At 44.0% G+C, this 27,463-nt stretch overlaps 1 protein-coding gene across 1 annotated transcript; it reads left to right on the top strand.

Annotated features, from left to right (window-relative positions):
- Nucleotides 1-336: 336 nt before the first annotated feature.
- On the top strand, nt 337-27,463 carry loxl4 (lysyl oxidase-like 4). Its single transcript, XM_083695088.1, has 15 exons — nt 337-393; nt 2,256-2,591; nt 3,754-4,058; nt 4,308-4,522; nt 11,763-11,801; nt 12,046-12,262; nt 12,413-12,590; nt 17,876-18,030; nt 18,130-18,297; nt 18,426-18,588; nt 18,675-18,918; nt 20,129-20,244; nt 20,364-20,500; nt 23,229-23,340; nt 23,986-27,463. Exons 2-15 carry the CDS (start codon nt 2,279-2,281, stop codon nt 24,054-24,056), a joined length of 2,433 nt encoding a protein of 810 aa, XP_083551214.1. The 5' UTR covers nt 337-393; nt 2,256-2,278; the 3' UTR covers nt 24,057-27,463.

Genomic DNA, 27,463 nt, shown 5'->3' with positions numbered 1-27,463 from the left:
GCCATTATTACATATAACTTATTGGTATCACATGTGAAGGATTGAGCCTGTCAAATTATATACAAAGAGTATTGGAAAACTGATAATTATTCATAAGCAGTAACATTTAAAAGACCTGGATGTCCAAACTGTATTTATAGTTAAATCAAAGTGTAATTAACCATATGAACATGTCAGCATTTTTGTGTGAGCAAGAAAATTATTCAAAAATGAAAAATGCAGGAGGGGGGGGGGGAGGAAAGTGATGGAGGCAGGGAGGGAGTTAGAGGGAAGGAGGGAGGGAGGAAAGGAGAGGGATTGTCCAAGGACCTCATGTAGTAGGCACACTCCTCCACTCAGTCATTCTCTCCCAGTCAGTGACGTTCAGGACTGCAGGGTCTAGCTGTCTGCCAGGTGAGTCAACTTTTTGGTTTTTATATCCATACATGTTAGGGCAATTGAATTACATTCTTAACAGTAACTGTGCTTCTCTATGGTTCTTTGCCTCTTCTGGTCCAACTCACTGGCATTCTCCCAACCAACACTAGGGTCAAGTGTCACAGACCCAGATCAAATATATCAAGGAACATGCTAGATTCTGGTTTAATTAGTCTACAACCCTGGATGTATAACAGGTGTTTAACAAATTGTGGAATTGCATGCAAAACCTGACTTCTGCTTTAATATAGCCACTTGTATAGTTACTTTGTTGTAGTTAGATGCAGATACAGTAACTACACCAGGAAACATAAAATCTATGTAACTTCATGGTGGTTGTGCAACTCAATGTAAAATATGACCTACAGTATTTCAGTGTATAAGTTATATCATTTACTCAATCGGACACTGCTATTTTGACACTGTTAACCTCCAGTTAAAAACCTGCCTGTCTGTCTGTCTAGAGGTGAAATATGTTCCTGTAGCCTCAGGGTGACGTTTGCATACTTTTGTGGTTGAATCTGAGAACAGAAATATTTATAAGACCAATTATATGTCTACATTTGTGAAATACAACCATGTGGTTTAGCGTCAAATGTTGATGTCTATGGAACCATTTCAGACAAGAAAGATAGGGTAGAATGTTGGAGATGGAATGGTAAGCATCCTGTAATATATCTCATATCATCCTCTACTCATTTTCATATCAGACTGCATGGTCTCTGTCAGGTCATCTTGACTGTTTCTTGGAACCATCTCTAAATGTGATTCAGCATTCTACCATGCAGCTCAAATGACTGATTTGATTAACAACATTTCATTGGGGAGCAGATCAGAGTTCAGTTGATTAAAATGATGAGATAGAGAGAGAGAGAGAGAGAGAGAGAGAGAGAGAGAGAGAGAGAGAGTGCTGCATAGTGAATTTGACATAGATGAATTGATGCTGTACTTACCAACTGCCACTGTCTATCCATACATTTGAGTTATTTGATTAATTGTCCTACTTGTCCACCTACATGTCCAACTTTCCCATATACCTGTCCTGTCCTGTCCTGTACTGTACCTGTCCTAAACACAGCCCAGAGTCTGTCCAGATAATGTCACTATTGGTCTATTTGGGATGGCCATCTCGTTCTCTGATGTCTGCCTCAAATTATATACACTCACTGAACACTTTATTAGGAACACCTGTACACTTTCTCATGGTGGAGGTAGTGTAATGGTATGGGGAATGTTTTCTTGGCACACTTTTGGCCCATTAATACCAATCAATCATCGCTTGAATGCCACAGCCTATTTGAGTATTGTTGCTTACCATGTGCATCCCTTCATGGCCACAATCTACCCATCTTCTAATGGCTACTTCCAGCATGATAATGCACCATGTCACAAAGCAAAAGTCGTCTCAAACTGAACATGACAATGAGTTCAGCGTTTTTCAGTGGCCTTCCCAGTCACTGGATCTGAATCCAATAAAACACTTTTGGGATGTGGTAGAACGGGAGATTCACAGTTTGAAAGTGCACCTGAAAAATCTGCAGGAATTGCGTGATACAATCATTTCATCATGGACCAGAATCTCAAAGGAATGTTTCCATCATCTTGTGGAATCAGTGCCACGAAGAATTGAGGCTGTTTTGAGAGCAAAGGGAGGCCCTACCCAATATTAGTATAGTGTTCGGTGAGTGTATATATATACTGGCTATGTGCCCATTTATGGGATCTTTAGTTACTACTAAACATCTAATTGGAATGATGACGTGTGTTAAATACTCTCAATACCCAAAATTTCAACTAATCTACTATGTATTCCTAATGACTTCTCTCTTCATCCCCAGGCGCCCCTCCGTGCATAGACACCATGCTGCGCATCTTCCTCCCCTACTTGAGCCCCCTCCTCCTCCTCCTCTCCCTATCCATCCTCGCTCACGCGGAACCTCGCCAATCTTCGTCTCCGCGCAGGTCCGCTCGCGCGCCAGCCGCCAAGGTGCGCCTCGCGGGCAACTTCGCCCGAGGACCGAATGAGGGGCGCGTGGAGGTGCTGCACAACAACACATGGGGTACCGTGTGCGACGATGAGGTGGACATCAAACTGGCCAACGTGGTATGCCGCGAGCTTGGCTTCCAGACCGGCATTACGTGGGCGCACAGCGCCAAATATGGGGAAGGAGACGGTGAGTGTTCCATAAACAAACACTTTTCTGAAATCAGATTAAATGAGATTATTGATCGTGCATAAGTGTTCAAAAAGATAATAGGCCTACCCAGTAGACCTGCCATTACAATTGCAGAGGAGTACAAATGAGAAGGCCTACTCCTAAGCAGTGCCACCTGTTGAACTTTTATAAATAAACTTAGCAACATGACATCATCAAAGCCCTACACTTTGTGGCAATTTACATATTGTAGGCCTACAATACATCAACAATAACATGAATCAAATCTGTCAAGACTGCCCTCATTGGCTCTTCACATTGTGTGCCTTACTTTGAATCACATCTGCATTGCTGATTTAAATTATTTTGTTGTTGTTGATGATGATGTCTGTAAGCAGGAAGACGCCCATTGTGTATTGTTTACTGTGTCATTTCTATCTTACCTGTCTTCATCTGTAGGACTGCTGCTTAAATCCACACACAGTCTCTAAACACCTCGCTCTTGACTTTTACTGGTGGGCTGATTTAGAGTTGAGTGTAGTAGTGCGGTTAGTAAATAGATATTTCACAACAGTATCCCAGGCCTGGGTGCTATCACTCGCTCCTTACATTCACTTGCCCTTCTCTTTAATTTGGATTTAAAGGGAGCCATAAAGAATGTCCATAAACCATGGCAAGTGTAGCACAATTCTGGCAAAGCAATGCTGTCATTACTCTAAAACAAATGCCCCTCTCTGCCTATATGTATGGCCATGCCAGCCTACCAGGCAACCTTAATGAGGACTCTACTGGAATCCCATAAGTTATCTTTGTATCTTCATGATGGCTTAGTCACTGCTGAGTAATTTTGGCCTCCTTTAATTGGTGGTGTTCTATGATTCCATGATTTAAGGGTATTGGGTATGTACATAATAACATGTGTGTGTTAGGCCTATTAGTGGTTGGATATATAGGTCAGACTACTGTATTCCAAGTGCAGTTGCATCTGATTTCATATGCATTACTGCATTTATCAAGACATTAATCACACGTCAGTAAATCAATTTTTTATTTACAATTTGAGAATAGCCTATTGCCATGGCTTTCTCTTTAGGGAGTTTTGGCCCAGATTACTGTAATTGTTTAGAGTGTACAAAGCACTGTCTAATATCAGATTGATTGACTCTTTCCCCTGCTGCAGGCCCCATATGGATGGACAATGTGCGCTGTGATGGCTCTGAGAAGTCTTTGAAAGACTGTAAGTCCAATGGCTGGGGGGTCAATGACTGCAAGCACTCTGAGGACCTGGGGGTGGTGTGTAGCCCTGAGAGGAGGCTGGACCAGGCTGGGTCCAGGAGCCACTCCATCGCCCTGAGGACCAATGTCAGCCCCTCACCTCAGTGGCAGAACATCCTGGCCAGCCGCAGGGCACCAGGACAGGGACATCAGGGGAATGGACACCCCCAAGAGACCCCCAGACTGTCCAGACAGCAGCTCTATAACCCGGTAGGTACAGTAGCCCAGACTGGAGCTTGTGGTATGGCTGTGGTGGTGCCTAAAGCATAAAGTACAGTAACACTCTATAACCTCATAAGTAGCTTAGTGTTAAGTGAACCACAGAAGATAATTTACTTTTTACCCCATCTGATGATCTGTGTGTTAGCTTCTGGAGCTAGGCTTAAGCTCAGTGGGCTAACACAGTTGTTTCATACAAAGAACAAAGAAGTCAGAGATTCCTTCTCTTTCCTCCCTCAGGGCTCCAGTAAGGTGCGTATCCGGGAGGTGCGTCTGCGACCCATCCTTATGGCCACTAAGAAACGTGCCCTGATCACAGAGGGTGTGGTGGAAGTGAAGCATGCTGGGAGATGGAGGCAGGTGTGTGACCTGGGTTGGAGTCTCAACAGCAGCAGGGTGGTGTGTGGGATGCTGGGCTTCCCTGAGGCAGCACACCACAACGCCAAAACATACAAGTAAGTACTGTCTTCTCTGCTTCTCACCTGCCCGAAAACAACGCTACTGATCCTCTTGTACTGTACTCAAATTCTTACGTCTTATGAACTGCGCAATTGACCCGGGTTTGAATTTCCAACAGATTTTACATTGATCCCATTGTAAAATTAATAAAGAAAGAGAAGAGAACAGAGACAGCTGTTTTAATGTTGCTCTAAGTCACTTCTCCCCAGGCTGAGTAGAGGCCTTTTGTCTGCCTTATCTTACTCCCCCAGCCTGCCCCTCCCTCCCCCATCTAGGGTGATGATAAAGAGAGATCTCTTTCTCCTTCACTCTCTCTAGTTCGCTCTCTCCCAACCCCCCCCACCCCTCTCTCTCTCTGATGCTATCTACCTCTCCTGCTGCCTCAGACAAACACCCCTACTTTAACTTTTAGATTCCTGTGAAGAGCTTTAATATCACTGCAGATTGTTCTTTAACTGTCCCATCAATACTGAGGCCTAGGACAGAGACAGGTACTGGAGAGTGGAACAGGCCTCTTTCTGATGTGACTCCCTCGCTGGAGTTAACTCAAGCATTCATCTTCTCACCTTTACATGCTGCTCTAAGAATACTGCTGATGCTCTGCCAACATTACCATATTGTAGAATTGTGTGTGTGTATGAGTGTGTGTGTGTGCGTGTGTGCGTGTGTGCGTGTGTGTGTGTGTGTGTGCGTGTGTGTGTGTGCGTGTGTACGTGTGTGTGTGAGTGTGTGTATGTGTGTGCTTGTGTACGTGTGTGTGTGTGTGTGTGCGTGCGTGCGTGCGTGCGTGCGTGCGTGTGTGTGTGTTTCATTGTGTGTCTACATTTCTGTAACTACAGGACCACATATTAGCAGACCTATTCCAGTCCCATTATGTGAATGAATGGCCTCTGCTGGACACCCAGCTGGAGTTATTTCCTAGAGTTTGTGTCTCTGGTGATTCAGAGTTTAGGTATTAAGCCTACTCCACCGTTTGGCTGCATCTACAGTAGTCTTGTTTGAGTCAACTGCTGGTGACAGACCACAACATCTGCTTCACACTTAAGGTGCTGCTGGAGATTCCAGATGCTCAGCTTTAGAGGTTACTACCACTTTTGGCTGTTCATCTCCCTAATAAAGTTTTACTGCAGTGCCATGTGAAAGTGGGAGAAACTGGCCTGATGAATGTAAATGTAAATATGGTATATTTTAATGGCAATACAATATATTTAGCCTGTGTTTGTGTAAGGGGTGGGGTGCACCTATTTTAGGGGAGATCCTCAAATACTGTAGATGAATCACAGAGTATTTGACCACAGTTCATATTCACCATCAATGGTTGATGGCTTTTCTTTCTAATTTCTGCCTAAACAGATGGATCAATTAAGAGAGAGATGGATAGATGTGAGGGACAGAGAGAGGGATATACAGGTAGATGATAAAGGTATCTCAGTATTGCTGAAACAGAGTGGAACTTGGCTTCTCACCAAGGATAGACAGATTACTGGAGGGCAGAGTCACTGTGGCCTGAAGGACTTGGAATGAAGCCTACAGACAGTTAACTAGCCCAGTGGGATTTGAGGTCAAGGGAACAGCACACTATAGGGGCTTTCTAATGTCTCAAACTGAAACCACCACAAAGACACATCAAAGAGAAACAGAGAGGTGAATGTATCCAGTGGCTCCCTTCGCTCAGTTTGATGTGAAGTATATGTGAGACCACTGGTTCTTCAAAATTCAAACCACCGGTTTTGTGTCATTATATTGATTTCCCTGGGTAAATTACAAGGCAGTTGGGATGGCAGTGCCTGTTACTGTTTCTGTTTTGGTTCAGTATGGTCTGGTCGTCCTGAGTGTGACCTGGTGTTGTGCCTGCTGGTGAAGACTATAGCTTTGACACCATGCAGCCTGTTGTGGCCCAGAATGGCTTGCTTGTTTTCACCCCATCACATCATCTGCAAAGTTGTACAGGGCAATTTTGAGTTATTATTGTTTTTCTCATGGATTGTAATGGTGCTCAGTCCTGGTCTTTTGATAATTGTATGATCATTTGTTCCCCACATGTGCAATGGGGGTATCATAGATAGATAGACAGAGCTTAAAGGTGCCCCATTAGCAACTTGAAATACTACATTTTGCTATGACAAAAATAAAAAACAAAACTGTTAAATCCACTAAGACCCAGTTAAGGAACGCACCTTTAACCAAATAGAGCCCAGTATGTTCTGGAGTGATCTGCCATTAATTGACCAAGCTCAGACAGTGACCTCCCTTCTCCACCTTGCTCTGAATCTCTGGTCCATTCTTAGAGAGCCTAGTCAGGCCATTCCATGGCCCTGTCCCCTGGCTGTGTCTCTTGGATGTGACTCTGAAGATTCTGTAATTACAGGTTGGGCATGACAGAGGCTCTCCAGGGTTTCTCTCGTGGAGTGAAAAAAACTCCCCAATTATAGCTGTGTGTGTGTGTGTGTGTGTGTGTGTGTGTGTGTGTGTGTGTGTGTGTGTGTGTGTGTGTGTGTGTGTGTGTGTGTGTGTGTGTGTGTGTGTGAAAGAGAGAGAGAGAGAGTAAGAGAGAGTAAGAGTGTAGGGGCAGGACACAGGCTATCCAGGGTTTCTGCCACAAGTGAAAAAACTGGCCAATTATAGCTGCACCCTGGTGTGGTCCGCTGTGTCAGCAACCGTCTGTCTGTCTCTGTCACCGTGGAGACTGGAGGAGTTAAAACCACCATTTTGTTTAATTATGCTGCAGCTGAACGTTCCTTAAGATGGGGGGGGTTTCTCTCTCTCGGGGTGACATTTGTGTGACCGATTCAGTCTTAGTGAGTCTGAGCGCGGTCCTCGACGTTGATTTTGTCTCAAATTTATCTGTGCGTTTTTTAAATTCCTATATGTATGGCAGCAGCTCTTTATGCGTTTGTGGAACTTTGTTGAATTTGGCTTTCCAGCTCTAGGTGACATTCATATATCAGTTGTTGCTGAGTAGGTTGGATTGTGTGAGTTTCATAAGTGCCTGTTCTACCAAATGAGGTCCTTGTCTCTGTCAACTTCAGATAACTGGTTTTATACATGGCACTCTTGCATATATAGCTTTATCTATTCTAGCCTGTTATTGCCTATTATTGGTACGTAATCGGTACATAACCCTAACAACAGCCAGTTACAATACAACACTGAGAGATAGAGAGTAAGGTGGATAGAGGATAGAGAGAAAGAACCAGTGAGTACAACAACTGAGAGTACAACAACTGAGAGTACAATAACTGAGAGTACAATAACTGAGAGTACAATAACTGAGAGTACAACAACTGAGAGTACAATAACAAGGGAGGGAGAGGGAGAAGAGCATTCAGGATACAGAGAGAGAGAAGGAAAGAAAGAGAGTGTGACAGGGCTGAAACAGAACAGCGGGTTGATTGTTGTGCTTTAACAGGAGGGTGGGACTCCCTATCATTAGCCTCTTTCTCCTTCTCTCTCTCTCTCTGGCTCTTTGGGTTGGTAAACGAGGGGTGGAACTCCCTCCCTAATTATACAGGCTGACTACTGTGAGAGAGAGAGAGAGAGAGAGAGAGAGAGAGAGAGAGAGAGAGAGAGAGAGAGAGAGAGAGAGAGAGAGAGAGAGAGATAGATGTCAGTGTTTTTATTCCTTACCTGCATGACATCCATACATGTAGGCTCTGTTTCCGTCGTCTCCGTGTTAAACACATTCAAACAGACCACTACAGAGTGGGGTGAGGTGCAGTCTGAGGAACACAGCATGGTTCCATTCTCTTAGTGAGTGGGGTGAGGTGCAGTCTGAGGAACACAGCATGGTTCCATTCTCTTAGTGAGTGGGGTGAGGTGCAGTCTGAGGAACACAGCATGGTTTCATTCTCTTAGTGAGTGGGGTGAGGTGCAGTCTGAGGAACACAGCATGGTTCCATTCTCTTAGTGAGTGGGGTGAGGTGCAGTCTGAGGAACACAGCATGGTTCCATTCTCTTAGTGAGTGGGGTGAGGTGCAGTCTGAGGAACACAGCAGGGTTTCATTCTCTTAGTGAGTGGGGTGAGGTGCAGTCTGAGGAACACAGCATGGTTCCATTCTCTTAGTGAGTGGGGTGAGGTGCAGTCTGAGGAACACAGCAGGGTTTCATTCTCTTAGTGAGTGGGGTGAGGTGCAGTCTGAGGAACACAGCATGGTTCCATTCTCTTAGTGAGTGGGGTGAGGTGCAGTCTGAGGAACACAGCATGGTTTCATTCTCTTAGTGAGTGGGGTGAGGTGCAGTCTGAGGAACACAGCATGGTTCCATTCTCTTAGTGAGTGGGGTGAGGTGCAGTCTGAGGAACACAGCAGGGTTTCATTCTCTTAGTGAGCTCCCACCTGTTTTCAGCATCTCTGTTGTTTTGCAAAATAGGAATTAGGAGAATTAGACCGTGGGCTTCATGGATGCTGAGGTTAAGGTTACCAAAAGTTCAACCAAATACACAGTAATTCGACCAAATGTTGCACCTTAGAGTAGACAATGTCATCACTCTTGATTATGGTTTGTGAATATTCCTCCCATCTCAGAGGCTCATTATCTCATTGTCAAAGTGAGTTTCTGGTGAGAGAGCATCCCTGTGGTCACAATCATGTCACAGACATTCTCGCCTCGTGGTGAAGTGTTTTTGTGTGTGTGTGTGTGTGTGTGTGTGTGTGTGTATGACTGTGTACATGAGTGTAACTCTTCTGTCTATTCTTTGAGAGGACAAGTTACGACAGAGCCACATGGTAGACACATCCAAGATATTTTATGAGTGTAATTTAAGTCTCAGTAAGGAACAAGTGCTGAATTTAAGATTTGGAGTCTTAAAAAGATTATTCATCCAGAGTTTGACTTTTTGAGTCAAACTATATTTTCTATACGTCTGTGTTAATGTTTAAACTGAGGGCAACTGGTTTTGGGTCTTTTGACAGTATGGAAATATGTAAACATCACTTCAAAGTCCTCCATAACTCAATAACTTGGGTTGATGTTAATTTTAGGTTATTTTTGAATGAAAATATGTGCACTACCTTGGGTCCATTCACTCACCTAAGGCTTTTGATTATAAAAAGGCTTATTTTAGCAGCTGGTGTCAGTAGCTACTGTAAGTAAAACCAAAAATGTGGAAGTCGCTCCTTGCCCATTAGATTAGACTACTTTCCACGTCAGGAAACACATAATTGTATTATTTAGCAAAACAATTTGCAGCCACTTACTGTACACCCGTGGTTCACTGTAGCATCTATATAACGTCAAGGCAATGACAATGTCACCCTTGATTCCAACATCCTCAGCTAGTTTGTTTGTAGATTGTGTGACTAGCCAGGCAGGAATGTCTGTAGTTTTATATTAGAAATCAAAATATTTAGCTGCCTGTGAATATCCGTAGACATGTTTGTTTCCCTAAGTGCAATGGACTGAGTTGTGTGTGTGTGTGTGTGTGTGTGTGTGTGTATGTGTGTGTGTGTGTGTGTGTGTGTGTGTGTATGTATGTGTGTGTGTGTGTGTGTGTGTGTGTGTGTGTGTATGTGTGTGTGTGTGTGTGTGTGTGTGTATGTGTGTGTGTGTGTGTGTGAAGGTGCAGTGAGGGTGTCCTTCACAGGGAGGGGGTTCTGGAAGCGTGTTCTGAAACAAGTGTGTGTTAGGGTGCTCCTTTCGGGTCAGCACTGGGTATTTGGGGCAGCTGACATTCTGTATGTGTGTGTGTGTGTGTGTGTGTGTGTGTGTGTGTGTGTGTGTGTGTGTGTGTGTGTGTGTGTGTGTGTATGTTTTAGGCAGGCTTGAGGGCATCTTGGTTTCGCCTGTGTGGGGATGCCAGGGGATGACTCTCCTTTGAACCTTTCCGGTAGACACAACTGTTTTATGAATCAACGTTCTTTTGGTTCTTTCATTTCTCGGACGTGCTGACCAGCGAAAGGGGAGTGTGTGCCCTCGCTCTGAGTGTTTGTTTGTGTATGTGTGTGTGTGCTTGGTCAAACTCTGATTTCCCAGCAATGGCGTTTGTAACCATTCAATGGCATGGTTTTATATAGCTTACCGGTATGTGTGGTTACATAAGGAGCAGTTTCAAAATGTCATGTCTTTTTTCTTTGGTTGAAACATTGTTCTTCAGCTACTCACAAATCTTAGTTCTGCTGCAAGTGATGTTTATACAGTGCCCTGCATAAGTAATGGGACAGTGAAGCTTTTTTCTTCTTTCAGCTCTACACTCCAAACGTTTGGTTAAAACTGAGGTTAAATTAGCTTTTATTTGATGATATTGGTGTACATATTGGTTTCACCACTTTTTATGCATAGTCCCCCTATTTCAGGATACCCAAGTAATGGAACAGATTTATCGAATGTCCAAATCAGGCACTCATGTTTGATATTTGGTCAATAATCCTTTGCATGCAATAACTGCCTGAAGTCTGCGACCCACTGACCCCACCAGATGCTGGGCATATTCTCTGGTGAAGCTGAGAATCTCTACCTTAAACTCATAGTAACTGTTTGATTTCAGCTTCACTGTCCCATTACTTATACAGGGCACTTACATTTATTTTTTACCTTAATTTGTTCCGGAAGTGCCACTGAGGTCCGAGGACCTATTTGCAAGGAAGGGTAGCAGCTCTAGTATAAAATATCTTGAAAATGTCAACTAAGAAAAGAAGTCCTTGTCTTGGTACCATCACCCCCACTCTAATCTGACACTGGAAGCAGTCAGCATTGTTTTCCCCCTTGAGCCTGGTTTACGGTACCTAAACTGACCACTCATTCTAAACATACACATATAGGGAGCCAGTCTAGACATTCCAGATGCAAATATACTCAACATAAAAGCAAGAGACGGGAAGTGGACTTGGTCAGAAAGAACAAGAACAATGAGTTCTTACTACATCACTCATCACCACAACTATACCAAACTCTGCAGTTACCATCAACCCACACACAACACTATGGCCCTGATAAACAGTGTGTGTGTGTGTGTGTGTGTGTGTGTGTGTGTGTGTGTGTGTGTGTGTGTGTGTGTGTGTGTGTGTGTGTGTGTGTGTGTGTGTGTGTGTGTGACCCTGGTATATGGCATCGACATGTAGCACCTCCTGTGTGGCATATGGACCCTGTTAAACAAACATCAGACAGGATCCTACTACAGCCACTGTGTCTCTGTGGGGGAACATTAGTCACCTCACCTCACAGCACGATAGGTGTGTCACAAAGCTCTACAAATATACGGAGATGGTAACATCCCTTTTCTACTTTTATGTTCTTTTACAGGAAAATATGGGACACAAAGGTTGCAGATCCCTCCACAAGGTAACACATATAATTCCTTTCTTTCTCTATTCTATATGTTAGCATATTTGTTGCATGTTGTGTTTTTTCTGTATTTATTCAATCATTATGATCTGAATAAAAGGTTCTAGGTTAAGTGCATGCAATGCAAGAAAGATATTCAATGATTACTAATGGTAATCAAGATATTGAATAATGCCTTATAAGCATTTCATGAGCAGACCATGTGCTATAAGCCTTCTAAGACCTCTTATGTCCTTCCCAGGCTGAGCATCATGGCGCAGAAGAAGGGATTCTGGGTAGAGAAGGTGCACTGCCTGGGCTCTGAGACCAGCCTATCAGAGTGCCATGCTCAGCTGTCAATCCCCCGCAGTCCCGCCCCTTGTAAGAGTGGGAGACACGCGGTGGCTCGGTGTGTACCAGGACCCCAATTCTCACGTATATCCTCAGGGGGACGCCCCCAGGCCCCCAACCCTGCTGTGGTAAGTACCCATTATCACACAGCTGAAGCAAGATTGTGAAATAGTTTGGACCTTTTCTGTATAAGTTGATGATGCTGATAAAACCCCACCACCCCCCCTCCCCCGCCCCCCACCCTCCTTACCTCCACCCTCCTTCCATGTACTCTCTAGCCCGTGCGTCTGAAGGCAGGACCTAGGCTGGGGGAGGGCCGTGTGGAGGTGCTGAAGGAAGGGAAGTGGGGCACCATCGTAGACCACCTGTGGGACAGGGTTTCAGCCAGCGTGGCGTGCAGGGAGCTGGGTTTCGGAACAGCCAAGGAGGCCCTGACTGGAGCTTACATGGGACAAGGTGAGACTAGTTATCTATCTCTCTGCTCCTTTTTCTGTGTCCCCTATCTTCTCTCTCTCTCTCTCTCTCTCTCTCTCTCTCTCTCTCTCTCTCTCTCTCTGTCTCTCTCTCTCTCTCTCTCTCTCTCTCTCTCTCTCTCTCTCTCTCTCTCTCTCTCTTTTTCTTACATGGACAAGGTGAGAAGACACGTGGGCATCAAAGACACATGAGCCAATTGCTGTTGCTGCAACTTTTCCTGTGCCTGATTCAGAAGGTCCCAAATGGGGGCAAACATTAGGTTGTGTTTACTGATATGAACTGAATGCTTATATATAAATACAAGGACATGGATCGTTGTCCATGTTGACCAACCCAAGGATCAGTGACTCTGGGCAGAGTCCAAGGGCGTGCTCACTCAGGAGCCTGTCTTCAGACTGTTTTAGATTCCACATAAGTCAGAGGGACTTTACAGCCTTGCTTATCTAAGACTCTACGCCCGTCTGGTGCTGAATGGTCTGAGAATGTGTGTGTGTCTCTCTCTCTCTCTTTCTCTCTCTGTAGAGCTGTGAATGTGTTGATACCATTTATTTGAAGGTCCCGCTTGGCCTCTTTCCAAGCCTGTTTTCCTCAGCTGTGATATGAGCCCTACACTGAACCTCCAGCTGCCCAAACACTACAAACACAAACACACACAACACACACACACACACACACACACACACACACACACACACACACACACACACACACACACACACACACACACACACACACACACACACACACACACACACACACATCAAGGTATACCCATTTACTTTGGCATTGAGAGTTTGGGCTCACTGTTGATTGTAGGCTATAGTGTTAACCTTCACTAGACATGACAAGGCTTACATCTCACTTTCAGTAGACTCTCCCATATATTTAGGCAGCAGATCTAAAATGAGTTTAGTTTCCTGATATGAGATGCAGACTCTATCCCAGCCAAGGCACCAGCTGTGTAATTGGTGTTCCCACCTCAGTTAGAGGTGTGAGAACTCTTCCCCTGGGTGGGACTGGGTGGAGAGTCTCTGCTGATAAAGATGAAATATTAACCGATCTTTTGCTAGTATAGCTGTATAACTGATCGTACAGAGGATGTTATTTAAGTGATAATACACAAGAGGGTGTGCTATTTTGTGGATATTGGAACGGCTGTGATGGGGTCGACCATCACAGCTGTTCTGATATCCTAGCTATAGCACACCCTTGTGTGTGTTATTGCCTTTATACAACGAGCAACAAGCAATGGTGCTAGTGGTTTTTTTTCATGATAGGCCTATATTGTATTGGTTTATAAAAGTAGTTCATAAACCAATAACCATAGTTAGGGATGCAGGTTGGTTGTTAGTTCCGGAGTGTATGGTCTAATATGATTGGCATGGCAACCCAGTAAACAAATCTCTATAGTCCCTGGCTGGCTTATAAAAGCTAGCTAGCCAGTTTGGTTTTTGAGGAGTGTAGCAGCATAAGGATGACAAAAACAACCATGAATTATCCATTATTGTCAGAATCCTTCCATTGGTCTAGCAATGTTTTCATTATTGAAAAAAAAAAAAGGTTTTAAAAAGCTACAATATTCTGAAGAGTGTTTATGGCGTTTGTATACATTTTGCAAGTGAAAGCGATGAGGTAGCCTTGCTGATATCATGGATATCGGAACGGCTGGAATGCTTCTCGGCCAATCACAGAGCATGATTTGATCAATGCGTTTTATAATATATATGTTCTATCAGACTGTTTTTCATAAGATGATGTCATGTGCTGTAGCTACCTTGCATATACATCTGCTGAGCTGTACTAGTAGCCTACCGGTTTCAATGCAAGATTACTAGAGCAGTACAGCTCCCAGCATCCTCCACACTCTAACCTCAACATCCTTTGGTCTCAGTCAGAGCCTAGCACCTACAGTACTGTACTGTAACCACACGGCCACATCACTGAGTTACCCTGACCCCAGCCTTCAGTCTGGGCTGTTACACAAGGAGGTGTTGTAATTGTCAGGGAGGGGTAAAAAACCTTTTAATTTTCTCTCAAAATAAGTTCATATTTCCCCTTATCTAACCACAGAGCTAGGTAACACCCCACACTGTGTGTGTGTGTGTGTGTGTGTGTGTGTGTGTATGTGTGTGTGTGTCTGTCTGTGTGTGTGTGCCTGTATGTGTGTGCCTGTGTGTGTGTGTGTGTGTGTGTGTGTGCATGTGTGTGCATGTGTGTGTGCATATGTGTGTGTCTGTGAGCATTATGAACTTCTCAGAGCTGTAGCATAACGATAACGACTTGCTCCTTCCTGTAAACACACATTTGTTATACTGCTTCCTGAGTGGAAGCACACACACACACACACACACACACACACACACACACACACACACACACACACACACACACACACACACTGTGTAGACACTTTCCTAAAGCCAGCTCCGAAAGCTGGACCAATGTGGACATCAAAGACTCCTACTGCCGCCTCTCTATAACGTGCTGTGTTTTAGACATTTTACTGTCACATATAATTTTCCCTGTACTCTTGAGGCCACATAAACATATATGGTGTTGGGAAAGGCTTATATTAGAATCTAGATGAGAGAACACTCTTACTGAGACAGAAAGACAGACAGACAGACAGACGGACGGACGGACGGACGGACAGACAGACAGACAGACAGACAGACAGACAGACAGACAGACAGACAGACAGACAGAGAATAGGAAATGGGAGTTACTGGTGTTTTTGTGTAGTTTTTTATACAATAAGCACAAAAGCTCTTCTTTTGTTTTTCTTCTTTGAGTTTATCAGATTTAGAAGAAAATACAGATTTTGTAATCATTAAATTCATATAAAGACCATTTAGGAGCAACAAACACATAGTGAAAGTAACTTTCTTTTTTCTCTGCCCGTGCCTTGTGTGGGTGTGAGGGTGATTCCTGTCTTGTGAGAGATGTTTTTGTGTAGCAGTTACATAAGGCCATTTAGATCTAGCCTGTGAAAGATATCATATCTTTAATCCATTCAAAGGTCTGTGACTGTGCCTCATGGCTTGTGATGCGCATACATGGTGATAATCCTTCCCTGCTTTGAGAAAGCAGCAGCGGAAAGCAACATGGCCGCCCAGTGGCAGAACCCCCAGGGGGATGAAAAGGGTCTATAGTGATATAGTAGTTGTGATAGTGGTTGTAGATGACTGACTATCAGGATGGCTGGGCAGAAAGAGCGTGAAAGATTGGCTGCCACTCTAACACACACTGGCTGCCACACACACACACAGATATGTCAAATAGCTGACGTCAACTAGCCCTAAAAGCTCAACTGAGGCAAAGCCGACTGAGTCAACGTGACAGTGAAATGTCAGAGAGTCTCTCTGACAAATGCATAGGCAGACCTATAGGATTTTACTGCTCAGGTTTGGCGCAGGGAAAGAGCTTATTTGGTGATTGACTGTGGACCTCAAATAGGATCAGAGGCATACATTGAGACGTCCCATGGAAAGAAAAACACCATTAATGTGCTCTAAATGGAGCTTAATTTCAGAGAGAGGAAAAGGTTAGGCTTTCCCTTCAAACCACTAACCAACTATTTGTGCTATTCTCAACAAGTATGTCACCGAACTCACCCTGTTTCCAGCTCTTAAAGTTGGATTTGTATCTGTCCACCTGATTGGCGTGTGCTAAGTCTAATGATAGCATCATATATTACTCAAAATGGTTCTTGTAAATACTATATTTGTTTGGTACACATTTAATGCTCATGCTGTTGACCTCAGAAATGTGAGATGATTTAGAGATTTGTGGTTTAATCATTGGAAAGGTGACGTCAGTGAGAGTGAATGTGAAAAACGTAAGCCCAGCCTAAACTAAACTTCTGCAATTCTCACATCATCCATCATCATCATCATCATCATCATCATCATCATCAGTGGGATAAATTACAGACAATGCTTCAGTGTTTATTTCCCATTCTGACCCAGCTAGTGTATTTCTGCTTATGTCATTTACTTTGTGAGGTATACATCCACATTGGGGTTTACAATCTCCTGTAGTATGTGTGTGTGTGTGTGTATGTGTGTGTGTGTGTGTGTGTGTGTGTGTGTGTGTGTGTGTGTGTGTGTGTGTGTGTGTGTCTGTGTGCGAGCACGCTTAACCAGTTCCTTGGGATCAAACATTTCATACCCGCCTGTTTTTCCCATATCCGGTGTCTTTGCATTTGAAATCATCACCGTGGTAACCGTGTTTGTCCTGATAACTTAAACAGTAGCTGTTCAGATCTACCCAGTGGCCTTTCACATACAGATAGAGACATTTGGTGAAAGGAAGTGGTTTTTGTTTTGCCTGTTTAGTGTGGGTGAACTAGAACCCACTCATTGTGACCAATATGGAATCAGGACTACAATCTATGATAACCAACGCTGAACTAGACCAGCATAGACCTACAATCTGCAATATCCTCTCTCCTGCCTTTGCCCTCTCTCTCTGATTCTGTGGTCAGAATTGCATCTGTGTGTTTTTCCGTGGTGACTTCTTTTTCCCAACTTACCCTTTCTGTTTTGGTCTGTAAACCGTGGAGGACACAATTCCCTGGCCTTCCCCAGTGTGTCTTCATGACCATTATTGTCTCAACTCAGTATTCGCTTATACACCTATCATTCCATTGACAGTGGTAGAAAAGTAATGATTAGTTACCCATGCATTACATTGCTGTAGTATCTGGGTTTATCCTGTTGTACACATACAGTACATACAACCAATAGCATGTGGAGACAAGTAAAGTGTGACCACATATTCTCCTCTGTAGACTGCTTGTCTGCCGTGCTGGCCTAGGGTGTGTTTCTAACCATGTTTTTGTTTTGTTGAAAACCAAATGGTGGTAATGATGTGTAACTGATCCCTGAGTACAGTGATGCTGTTATCACCACTGAGCTGGCAGACAGTGAGACAGCCTGATATAGATAGTAACCTTTTGTTGCTGAGGTGGAGCTGCGGTGGGAAAGCATGTTTAGTTCACAAAAAAACAAATGGCAGATATAAGTATCTGTTTAACCCCCCTCCTCCGTCCATCCTGAGAACTTTCACTTTTGTATGTGTGTGTGTGTGTGTGTGTGTGTGTGTGTGTGTGTGTGTGTGTGTGTGTGTGTGTGGGTGGGGGGGGGGATAAGGTCTGTTTAAGGGTGATTGCACTATCATGTCCTAGGTAAGTGTCAACACACAGATTAGAGATGCATGTGAGATTGCTTGGTGTGGTATTCATGTCTCACCCTTTCTCTCTGCAGGTACTGGTCCCATCCATATGAACAGTGTACAGTGCAGGGGGACTGAGAGCTCTGTCCTAGACTGTTCCTTCCAGGATGTTCCTCTGTGGACATTCAAACACACTCAGGATGCCTCAGTACGCTGCAATGTTCCCAAGATGGGCCTGGAGAACACGGTTAGACACACATTCAACACTCAGCATGTTTGACCATCAAATCATCATTAAGATATACATTCATGGTTACTGATGTTTTTTTTTTCTTTCTCCCCCCAGGTGCGGTTGGCAGGAGGCAGGGAGCCAGGCGAGGGGCGTGTGGAAGTGTTGATGGAGGTGGGAGGCCGTAAGCGCTGGGGGGCAGTCTGCAGTGAGAACTGGGGCATTAACGAGGCCATGGTGGTGTGTAGACAGCTCGGGCTGGGCTTCGCCTCCAGAGCACATCAGGTGAGAACCTGACTCACACTGAGCATTTTGTTTAAGTTTGATATTGGCAATGTTATTTTATAATATTTGCCATTGTTCAAACCTGTGTAACCCCCCCCCCCCCCCCCCCCCTCTCTCTCTCTCTGTAGGAGACGTGGTATTGGGCTGGGGACCCTAATGCAGCAGAGGTGATTCTGAGTGGGACCCACTGTGTTGGAACTGAGCTGTCGGTCCAACACTGTCGCCGTAACAACCATGTCCACTGCCCTCGAGGGGGCGGTAATAAGGCCGCTGGGGTCACCTGTTCAGAGAGTGAGTCATCTCAGCACACCTGTGTATCCTGCCCTTAATTAAGAGTCTGTGGCACGTGGCTTACCTTTGACCTCTGACCCCTGTAGCTGCCCCTGACCTGGTGTTGGACGCTCAGCTAGTCCAGGAGACAGCGTACCTGGAGGACCGCCCTCTGCACCTGCTGAGCTGTGCCAACGAGGAGAACTGCCTGTCATCCTCGGCCGCCCGTATGAACTGGCCCTACGGACACCGCCGTCTCCTCCGCTTCTCCTCCCGCATCATGAACATGGGACGAGCAGACTTCCGCCCCAGAGCCACTAGAGAGTCCTGGACCTGGCACCAGTGCCACAGGTACTGCAGGGAGTTGTGGGAGTTGGAATTTTTGAAAGCTAATGTAAGGGGGCTGAATTGTAATTTATGTGACTCTGTTTCTTTTGCATAGCATCAGCATGACTCTAGCATCGCTGGTTGCATGTGGGTTGTTGCACCATGTGTTGTGGGCGTTTGTAGAGAGTAGAGACGTGGTCATGGTTGGTTGTGGATAGTTGTGGTTGGTTGTGGTTGTCGATCAGTATAATTGGCTGGTAGTGGAAACTGTGGTCTAGAATATCTTACTGCAGGTGAGTGTGGTTTTCTGGCTCTACATCACATTTGTGGCTGTACATCACTGAACGTAAGAGGTTACGAATGAGGGTGCACCTGGAACATCTGACTAACATCCCCACAGAACTCTGTTGTAGCACTGTTATGGCATAATTGCTCCTTGAGTTTAATTTAATTTAATTTGTGAGAAGTTAAAGTGTGACCTCAGCATCTCAGTTGATGTTGGTTGTACAGAGACTGGCTCAGAGAAACACATAGAAACCTCAGTCTGACAAACATGAAATATTGTCCACAGCTCTACTCATTCCACTAAACATCGAACTGCTAACCCTAACCCTACCCCCCCCCCGCCCCCCACAACGACTCAATTGAACTCACTTCTTGTCAGATGACGATAGCGCTTTTCTGGCTGTCGTCATAAGCGAAGAAGGAACCACAGTGTTTTCTTTGTCAAGTCTGTCCCTGCATGGTGTTGTCATCTTTCCAGATTCATTAGCTGTCTGCTCCACGTGTGTGTTAATGACTACTAACCCACTGTGTATGACACAAGCAGGCAGTTGTACAGAGGACAGGGGTGTCGGGTAGACCAGGGCTAGACCCACCTGTGTTAATCTCTTATAATAACATAGGAGAGATGTATGCGAGTGTGTGTGTGTTTCAAAGCCTTCCATTCACTCAGAATGGGTAAACAGGGCTGTGAGTGGTGCAACCAAGCAAGCGCTAAAACAAGCTTCTGTGAGAGGTGTTACCGTGACACCCAGCCTCATATTCTAGAGGTGAGGTCATTAGGCTACGGGCCATAGGGACCTACTGTTCTGATTTCCCCTAACACACACACACACACACACACACACACACACACACACACACACACACACACACACACACACACACACACACACACACACACACACACACACACACAGCCTAATTCTGTAACTCTGTTGTGTTTCACCAGGCACTACCACAGCATTGAGGTGTTCACCCACTATGACCTGCTGACTCTGAATGGCACCAGGGTGGCAGAGGGGCACAAGGCTAGCTTCTGTCTGGAGGATACATACTGCCCTGAAGGTAATGTCACCTACTAACAACATTCCTAACATCTAATGCCACCTGCTATTAACATTCAGAACTAGATCATTGAATGCATAAGTGTTTCTCCTGCTCTAACATGTTGGTTATCTTCATAGGACTTCACAAGCGTTTCTCCTGCTACAATATGGGAGAGCAGGGCATCTCTATTGGTTGCTGGGATACGTACCGCCATGACATTGACTGCCAGTGGATCGACATCACAGACGTTAGTCCAGGGGACTACATCTTTCAGGTCAGAGGTCACTTCCTGTGTCTACTCCCTATAACAGTCTCAATCAATCACAATCAATCAATTAAATATTATTCAAATACATTTAACTCTGACTCCGAGTTAGAATAGGAAGTTTATTTCTGACTGGACAGGGGAACAGAACCTTCATCAAAAAGATTCCAACATATGCTCTATTTAACACTTGGAACCTTTAGAAATCCAGTAGGTCCTCAGACATTCAGACTGTGTCCCTCTCAATTAAGAGCAGACATCCAGATCCACCACAGCCATGTTGGCCCCCCTCACCCCAACGCTCTGTCATTACCCTGTCCCATGTCAATCAACCGTGTTATTGCGGGCACCACCTCAGGACACATCAAAGACTCCATCTCCCATTAGCCTCTGTCTCTGTCTCAGACTACTAATCCCAGCATGCCGCACTGCACTGATTCCACCGATCTCAGATCACAGCATGTCACCAATTACTTTGCAATGGGATAGGGTGAAACAGTGAAACCCACTCCTTGTAATTACTGCTACTTAATCCATGGGAGAAAAGTCTTCAAGTTACAGTGAATATCGCTCCGTTAATTACTGCTACCTAATCCATGGGAGAAAAGTCTTCAAGTTACAGTGAATATCGCTCCGTTAATTACAGTTTTTCTGAGTTTCAGAGCCTGTTTTATTTATTCACCCAGTATGTCCCTGTGATACACACACACACACACACACACACACACACACACACACACACACACACACACACACACTACATGTATTTTAGGCATGTTGAGCAGGGCATAATTACAAAGCAGCAACTTGCCACAGCTATGCACTATGCGGAGGAGGAGAGGAGAGAAGATGGAGAGGAAGAGAGAGGAGCAAGAAGGGAGAGGAGAGAGGAGCAAAAGGTCAGAGTGACTATATTGAGGGAGACAGAGAGAGAGAGAGAGAGACAGACAGACAGACAGACAGACAGACAGACAGACACAGACAGACAGACAGACAGACAGACAGACAGACAGACAGACAGACAGACAGACAGACAGACAGACCGACAGACAGACAGACAGACACAGACAGACAGACAGACACACAGACAGACAGACAGACATAGACAGACAGACAGACAGACAGACAGACAGACAGACACACACAGACAGACAGACAGACACAGACACACACAGACAGACAGACAAACACACACAGACAGACACAGACAGACAGACAGACAGACAGACAGACAGACAGACACACACACACACACACACACAGACAGACACACACAGACAGACACAGACAGACAGACAGACAGACAGACAGACAGACAGACAGACAGACAGACAGACAGTCACACAAGGTGAGGTGAGAGGTGAGGACACACACTACCGCTTTCCGTCCTTGAAGTCTGGGAAAGATCTAGAAGTCCTGTCCTCGAACCACCCAGTGTTCATTAAATGGTCCAATTACCCAAATTAACTGTTCCCTGCTGTTAGAGCAAACAGCAGCAAGTCCTCCCTCCATTAGGAATGCCTAATTTGCCACCAAGGAATTCCTCCTTCCCTGTTTTTACAGGCACTTTCTCACTCTGTAACACATTCCATGGTACACTGGTCCACAGCGACAGGCGTACAGAGAGGTCCAACACTGTAATTTAGCAGGAGAAAAAAGTTGCAAGGGATAGTTTTTGTGCATTCACTAAGATATTTGTGTGTTTTTTTTTTGTTTAGTTTTAGTTGCTTTCCTGTGTAGCCGGCTGTAACCTGTATTTAAAGTGGGTGTAGTAGTTTACAGAGCAGCTATTGAGGAAAATGGTTCCTTGGTATTATCACTCTGTTGGATTAGCAGAAAGTTTGGATAAGCACTTACGAAACTCCACTGGACGTAACAACCCATTAGAATATGGCAGTGCTCAGAATAGGGCCCATTACAACCACTTACTGTACTGTAGACAAAGACATGCTTATGTCACTCTGTAAGTTCTGTTCAACTATCCAGACTAGAACTGAACATGCCAATGAATGAAGCTACTGATGAGCAGCTTGTGGTAGTGCTGGTTGAGAATAGAAACCTGCACACCCAGACCAGAGTTGGTGACCACTGTAGTAAGGCTACAGTATACAGTATGTTCCGAGCTGCCAAATGACGTAACCATTCTAGTCATAAAACCCTTTATGGTGGTTGTCCCCTAAAGATATAGAAACGTGTCCCAGCCTCTCCTTCATGGTGCGTCTGACAATAGAACAAACAGTAGTTCAACTACGGAATGTTCTTCTGACCAAGTGTACCATTAGAATGTAACTCACATGTACATTCAATATGGAAAAGTCGCCCAGCTTTTTATGGATGAGAATGAGACGGTCTAGAAAAACAATACCAGCCACGACTGCCTTTTAATAAAAGTCCCATCTAACAATTTTACATCCAACTGATCTTTATTTTAAATGACTTTGGCAGTGTGTGGACAGTGCAGCACAATGCACATATTACTGTATCATTACTCGCATCTGGCCAGTTCACTCGGATCTGATGGGCGAACAATGAAGTGATAAACTCCCTCTCTTTTCTAATAAACAAGCCTGTGGTGGGGATGGAGCAAACAGCTGTGTGTCAAGAGGTCATGCACATCTTTCATATACTCGATAACACAGTAATAACATTGTAATGACATTGTAATACGATGACTGAATGTGTGGTCAAGGGTTATTAAGTATTAATAAAAGTATTCTCTTGCTCTCTCCCTCTGCAGGTGGAAGTTAACCCCTCGTTGGACATGGCTGAGTCGGACTTCATGAACAATGTGATGAGGTGTCGATGCAAATATGACGGAAACAGAGCCTACATGTATGGATGTCATGCAGGTAAGGAAAAAACCCACTGACATCTATCTCTCTCTCTCTCTCTCTCTCTCTCTCTCTCTCGCTCGCTCTCTCGCTCTCTCTATATATATATATATATATATATATATATATATACACACTCACTGAACACTTTATTAGGAACACCTGTACACTTTCTCATGGTGGAGGTGGTGTAATGGTGTGGGGAATGTTTTCTTGGCACACTTTGGGCCCGTTAATACCAATCATGGCTTGAATGCCACAGCCTATTTGAGTATTGTTGCTGACCATGTGCATCCCTTCATGGCCACAATTTACCCATCTTCTAATAGCTACTTCCAGCATGATAATGTACCATGTCACAAAGCAAAAGTCGTTTCATGAACATGACAATGAGTTCAGTGTTCTTCAGTGGCCTTCCCAGTCACTGGATCTAAATCCAATAGAACACCTTTGGGATGTGGTAGAACGGGAGATTCACAGCTTGAAAGTGCACCTGAAAAATCTGCAGGAATTGCGTGATGCAATCATGTCATCATGGACCAGAATCTCAAAGGAATGTTTCCAACATCTTGTGGAATCAGTGCCATGAAGAATTGAGGCTGTTTTGAGAGCAAAGGGAGGCCCTACTATATAACTATCTCTAATGTGTTGTTTCTTTAACAGGGGATGCATACAGTGCAGAGATTGAGGACTTGTTTGAGCACCAGAGGCAGATCACCAATAACTTTGTCTAGCCAAGCCCAGGGCCTTGGCTCAGATTGGGCCCAGAGACTGCTCAGGGCAGGCTGGGGTCTGTGGGTCCAGGGCCCTTTCCCACAACACCAGGGAACTCACAAAATGGCATCTGTCCACCGCTTAGACCGCTCTGGACTACGCTAGCCACAACATACCACAGAAGAGACTACCACATGGACCTAACCCCCCACCAACCCCAACAGCCAATAGAAAATTAGACTGAAACAGTTGTCACTATGACAACCAAGTGACTTGAGTTTCACTCAAAACTAAATTAAAACATATGGATTTAAACAACTACAGAATTTTTACTAGTTTATGAATGTGGATGACTAGTAATATCACTGAGGTTAGTTTGATGTGATGGTGAAGTTAATTTCACTGACCTGTTGACAGTGAAATGTTGTGACCTGTCCATGACTCTGTGTTCTCCAAAGAGGGGAAAGTAAAGCTAAAAGAGTTGAGATTAAATATGTTCTATATTATCTGTTTGACTGGCTGAGGACGTGTCTCAAGATTGTGTGCCTCAAGATAGTTGCCTTTCGACCTATCCATATAGGATCAGATTATTTAACCTCCATACTAAACCTCAATCATTAAGTGGATTTAATAATATCTGACCCTGTATCAACTATTAGAGGCCATTTCTACCTATCATGGATGGGTGTCTTTTATATATGCATTATTTCAATATTAGTGCTTCTGTATTTAATACTGTATGCTGTTACAACAACCTCATAGTGTTGCGTATGGTCATTCATCTTTTTGTTAGGTTTTACAATTGACTAGATATTCTATTATTGTTCAGGTGTTGTCATATGCTTACTAAGTAATTATCATAAAACTACAGTAGAAATTATAGAGAGACAAACCATACAGTTTATTTAGCTTTTTCCTCTGTTTTGAAATTACTGTTACAAGAGGTCAAATCATTTTCATAGAATGATGCACTTTATCTAGCGAACATCAGTGTTCTGAAATTTGACATATTGTGTTAATCTGTCTTAAATTGGCTTTAGAGATATTGTTTTTATATACCCGCCACGAAAATCTAACTTGTAACGCTTTTTACTGGATGCTTTCCAGTAACTGAATTCTAAAGCTTATGGTGCTTATTTGTCATATGCAATGTATATGCTGCATGTTAATTTATTCAAGGCTGTAATGGTTGCATATTTCTTATTATTGAGTATCATGTAGAACACACATTTTTCACCTGAGGAATCGTCAAATCTTGGCATTTTTTAGGTTGACCTTTTTATAGTATGCATAGTTTGGAGACAATTGATGACATCGTAGGTTCCTAATAAGAAAAGGCCTTCATTCACTTGATGCAGTTGTAGTTGCAGTTGCATTAGTTTATCTGATATTTGCCAGTGCAGTTTTCCTCTCTCAGGCCTTTTCAGTGGGAGTGAAAGCAAACTGGGTTGTAAAGCCACAGCTTTGTGGCAGGCAGGCAGGCAGGCAGGCAGGCAGGCAGGCAGGCAGGCAGGCAGGCAGGCAGGCAGGCAGGCAGGCAGGCAGGCAGGCAGGCAGGCAGGCAGGCAGGCAGGGAGGCAGGGAGGCAGGCAGGCAGGCAGGCAGGGTTTGGGATCGTATAAAAAGCCTTTTAATTAGGTCTGTTTGGATTAGGGTTAGGGTTGGGGTTAACATGGGCTGTGCAGAGAGACACTCTAGAACTGTAAGTGATGGGGATCACCAACTAGGCCTGGGGATGTCACAGAGAGAGAGAGAGTGAGAGAGAGAGAAAAGAGAAAGTGAAAGAGAAGGAAGAGCCAAATAGAGGGAAAGTGAGTGGACTGCCTTCAGACAATAAGAGAGGAAGAGAGAGAGAAAAAAGGAGAAAAAGATAGAAATAAATAAAGAAGGACCTTAACTCAGGCACACAACAGCTTTTACTACCAGTGCAAAACCTCCTCCAGGCAATGTAGCAGTGACCACAGGCTGCCTTTCTCAGCTCCTAAAGAGAACAGCATGTTTGTCTGGGGGGGAAAAAATGAGTGGATTCACTCTTCATGCAGTTAACAGTTGCTGTTCTGTTTTTGTTTTGTTAAACACTGCTTTGGCCGTCAGTAGTGTTTGAAATGAACTCTACTGTATCTTTATCTACCCATCAATGTCTTGTTGAATCAGTATTGGTTGTTTGTCTTATTTAATTTACAATGATAACTACACATTTTGAGTCATATACTGTATGTTTATGGCATGTGACGTTTCAACCTTCAACCTTCAAGTGCTTGTCACTGTTAGTCTGCCTCATCTACTGTTACACCATGAGTGCCTTTGACATGCTTTAACTGTAGAACCAATTTCAATGGTTTCCCGAACACTTTGCTGTGGCGTAGTCGGTCATGAAGATTAAAGATGACTTAATAGATTCCTTTAGCAGATTCGTTTGGCTCCTCTGCCCACTCCATAGGGATTTCATTATGAGCCGTAGTTGCATTTGCAGACTTTTCATAATCAACTTTTATATTGCAACACCTCCTTGTTACCTCCTTGTTATTATTGCACACACACACACACACACACACACACACACACACACACACACACACACACACACACACACACATACACACACACACACACACACACACACACACACACACACACACACACACACACACATCGGCTCTTTAACTAATCAAAGCTGTAGATCACATTAGATTTTATAGAGCTAGATGTTTTTACAGGGGTATTTAATATCAAAAGACATGTTACGTTTGTGTTTTTTTTATTGTATTGTGCTTGTGTACAGTTGCTATTGACATAATAACATATTCTATTCTATGTAATGTTATTTAATTTTGTATTGCATTCCATAGCCTACAATAACTCTGTATGTTTTGTTTCATAATCATCACACCTATACCTACATCATATCTAGTTACTGTATGCATATCCATGCTGTTGGAATATCTAGCAAACGGATATCTATAATGCTACATGGCCAGTTTGCTAACCGGTTGTCCTATATCCTATATGAGTTCTGAAATATTTTGGTTTGTAAAAATGTCAGCTATGATGCTTATCCAATATTTATATGGAAATCTGTGCTCTCAGGAACTTAAATCCCCCCTCCCGCTCCCCCCACCCAAAAAAACACTCATGTCTAACCAATCTGGGCTTGTATGGAGAAATTGAGCAACCTACAGTACAGTACTGTCACGCATTATGATTCATTTGATGTCAACCTACCAAATGGATTTCTTTTGAGAATGTTGTATTGTATGTAATTGAAGTGTGTATGCAAAACTGAAATTGGACTTCCATGAGATATTTTGCCCTGGAATAAGTAGAATAATTGTAGTTAGGCACTGGTTGACTGACTTGGCAACAGAGCTCAGCTGAAGCTCACATCTCCATTCATTTACTGTGAAACAATAAAAACCATCAAACACAA

This window comes from Argentina silus, assembly GCF_951799395.1.
Source record: "Argentina silus genome assembly, chromosome: X".
NCBI lineage: Eukaryota > Metazoa > Chordata > Actinopteri > Argentiniformes > Argentinidae > Argentina > Argentina silus.
Note: the sequence above shows the minus strand (reverse complement) of the source record. Positions and strands in the feature narration are given on the sequence as shown.

What these genes read in the sequence shown, in the direction of transcription:
- loxl4 (XM_083695088.1), top strand. Translation starts at nt 2,279, where the DNA reads ATGCTGCGCATCTTCCTCCCCTACTTGAGCCCCCTCCTCCTCCTCCTC. An exon ending in TGGAGCTTACATGGGACAAG is followed by an intron (nt 12,591 to 17,875) that starts GTGAGACTAGTT and finishes TTCTCTCTGCAG; the next exon opens with GTACTGGTCCCATCCATATG. An exon ending in AGATGGGCCTGGAGAACACG is followed by an intron (nt 18,031 to 18,129) that starts GTTAGACACACA and finishes TTCTCCCCCCAG; the next exon opens with GTGCGGTTGGCAGGAGGCAG.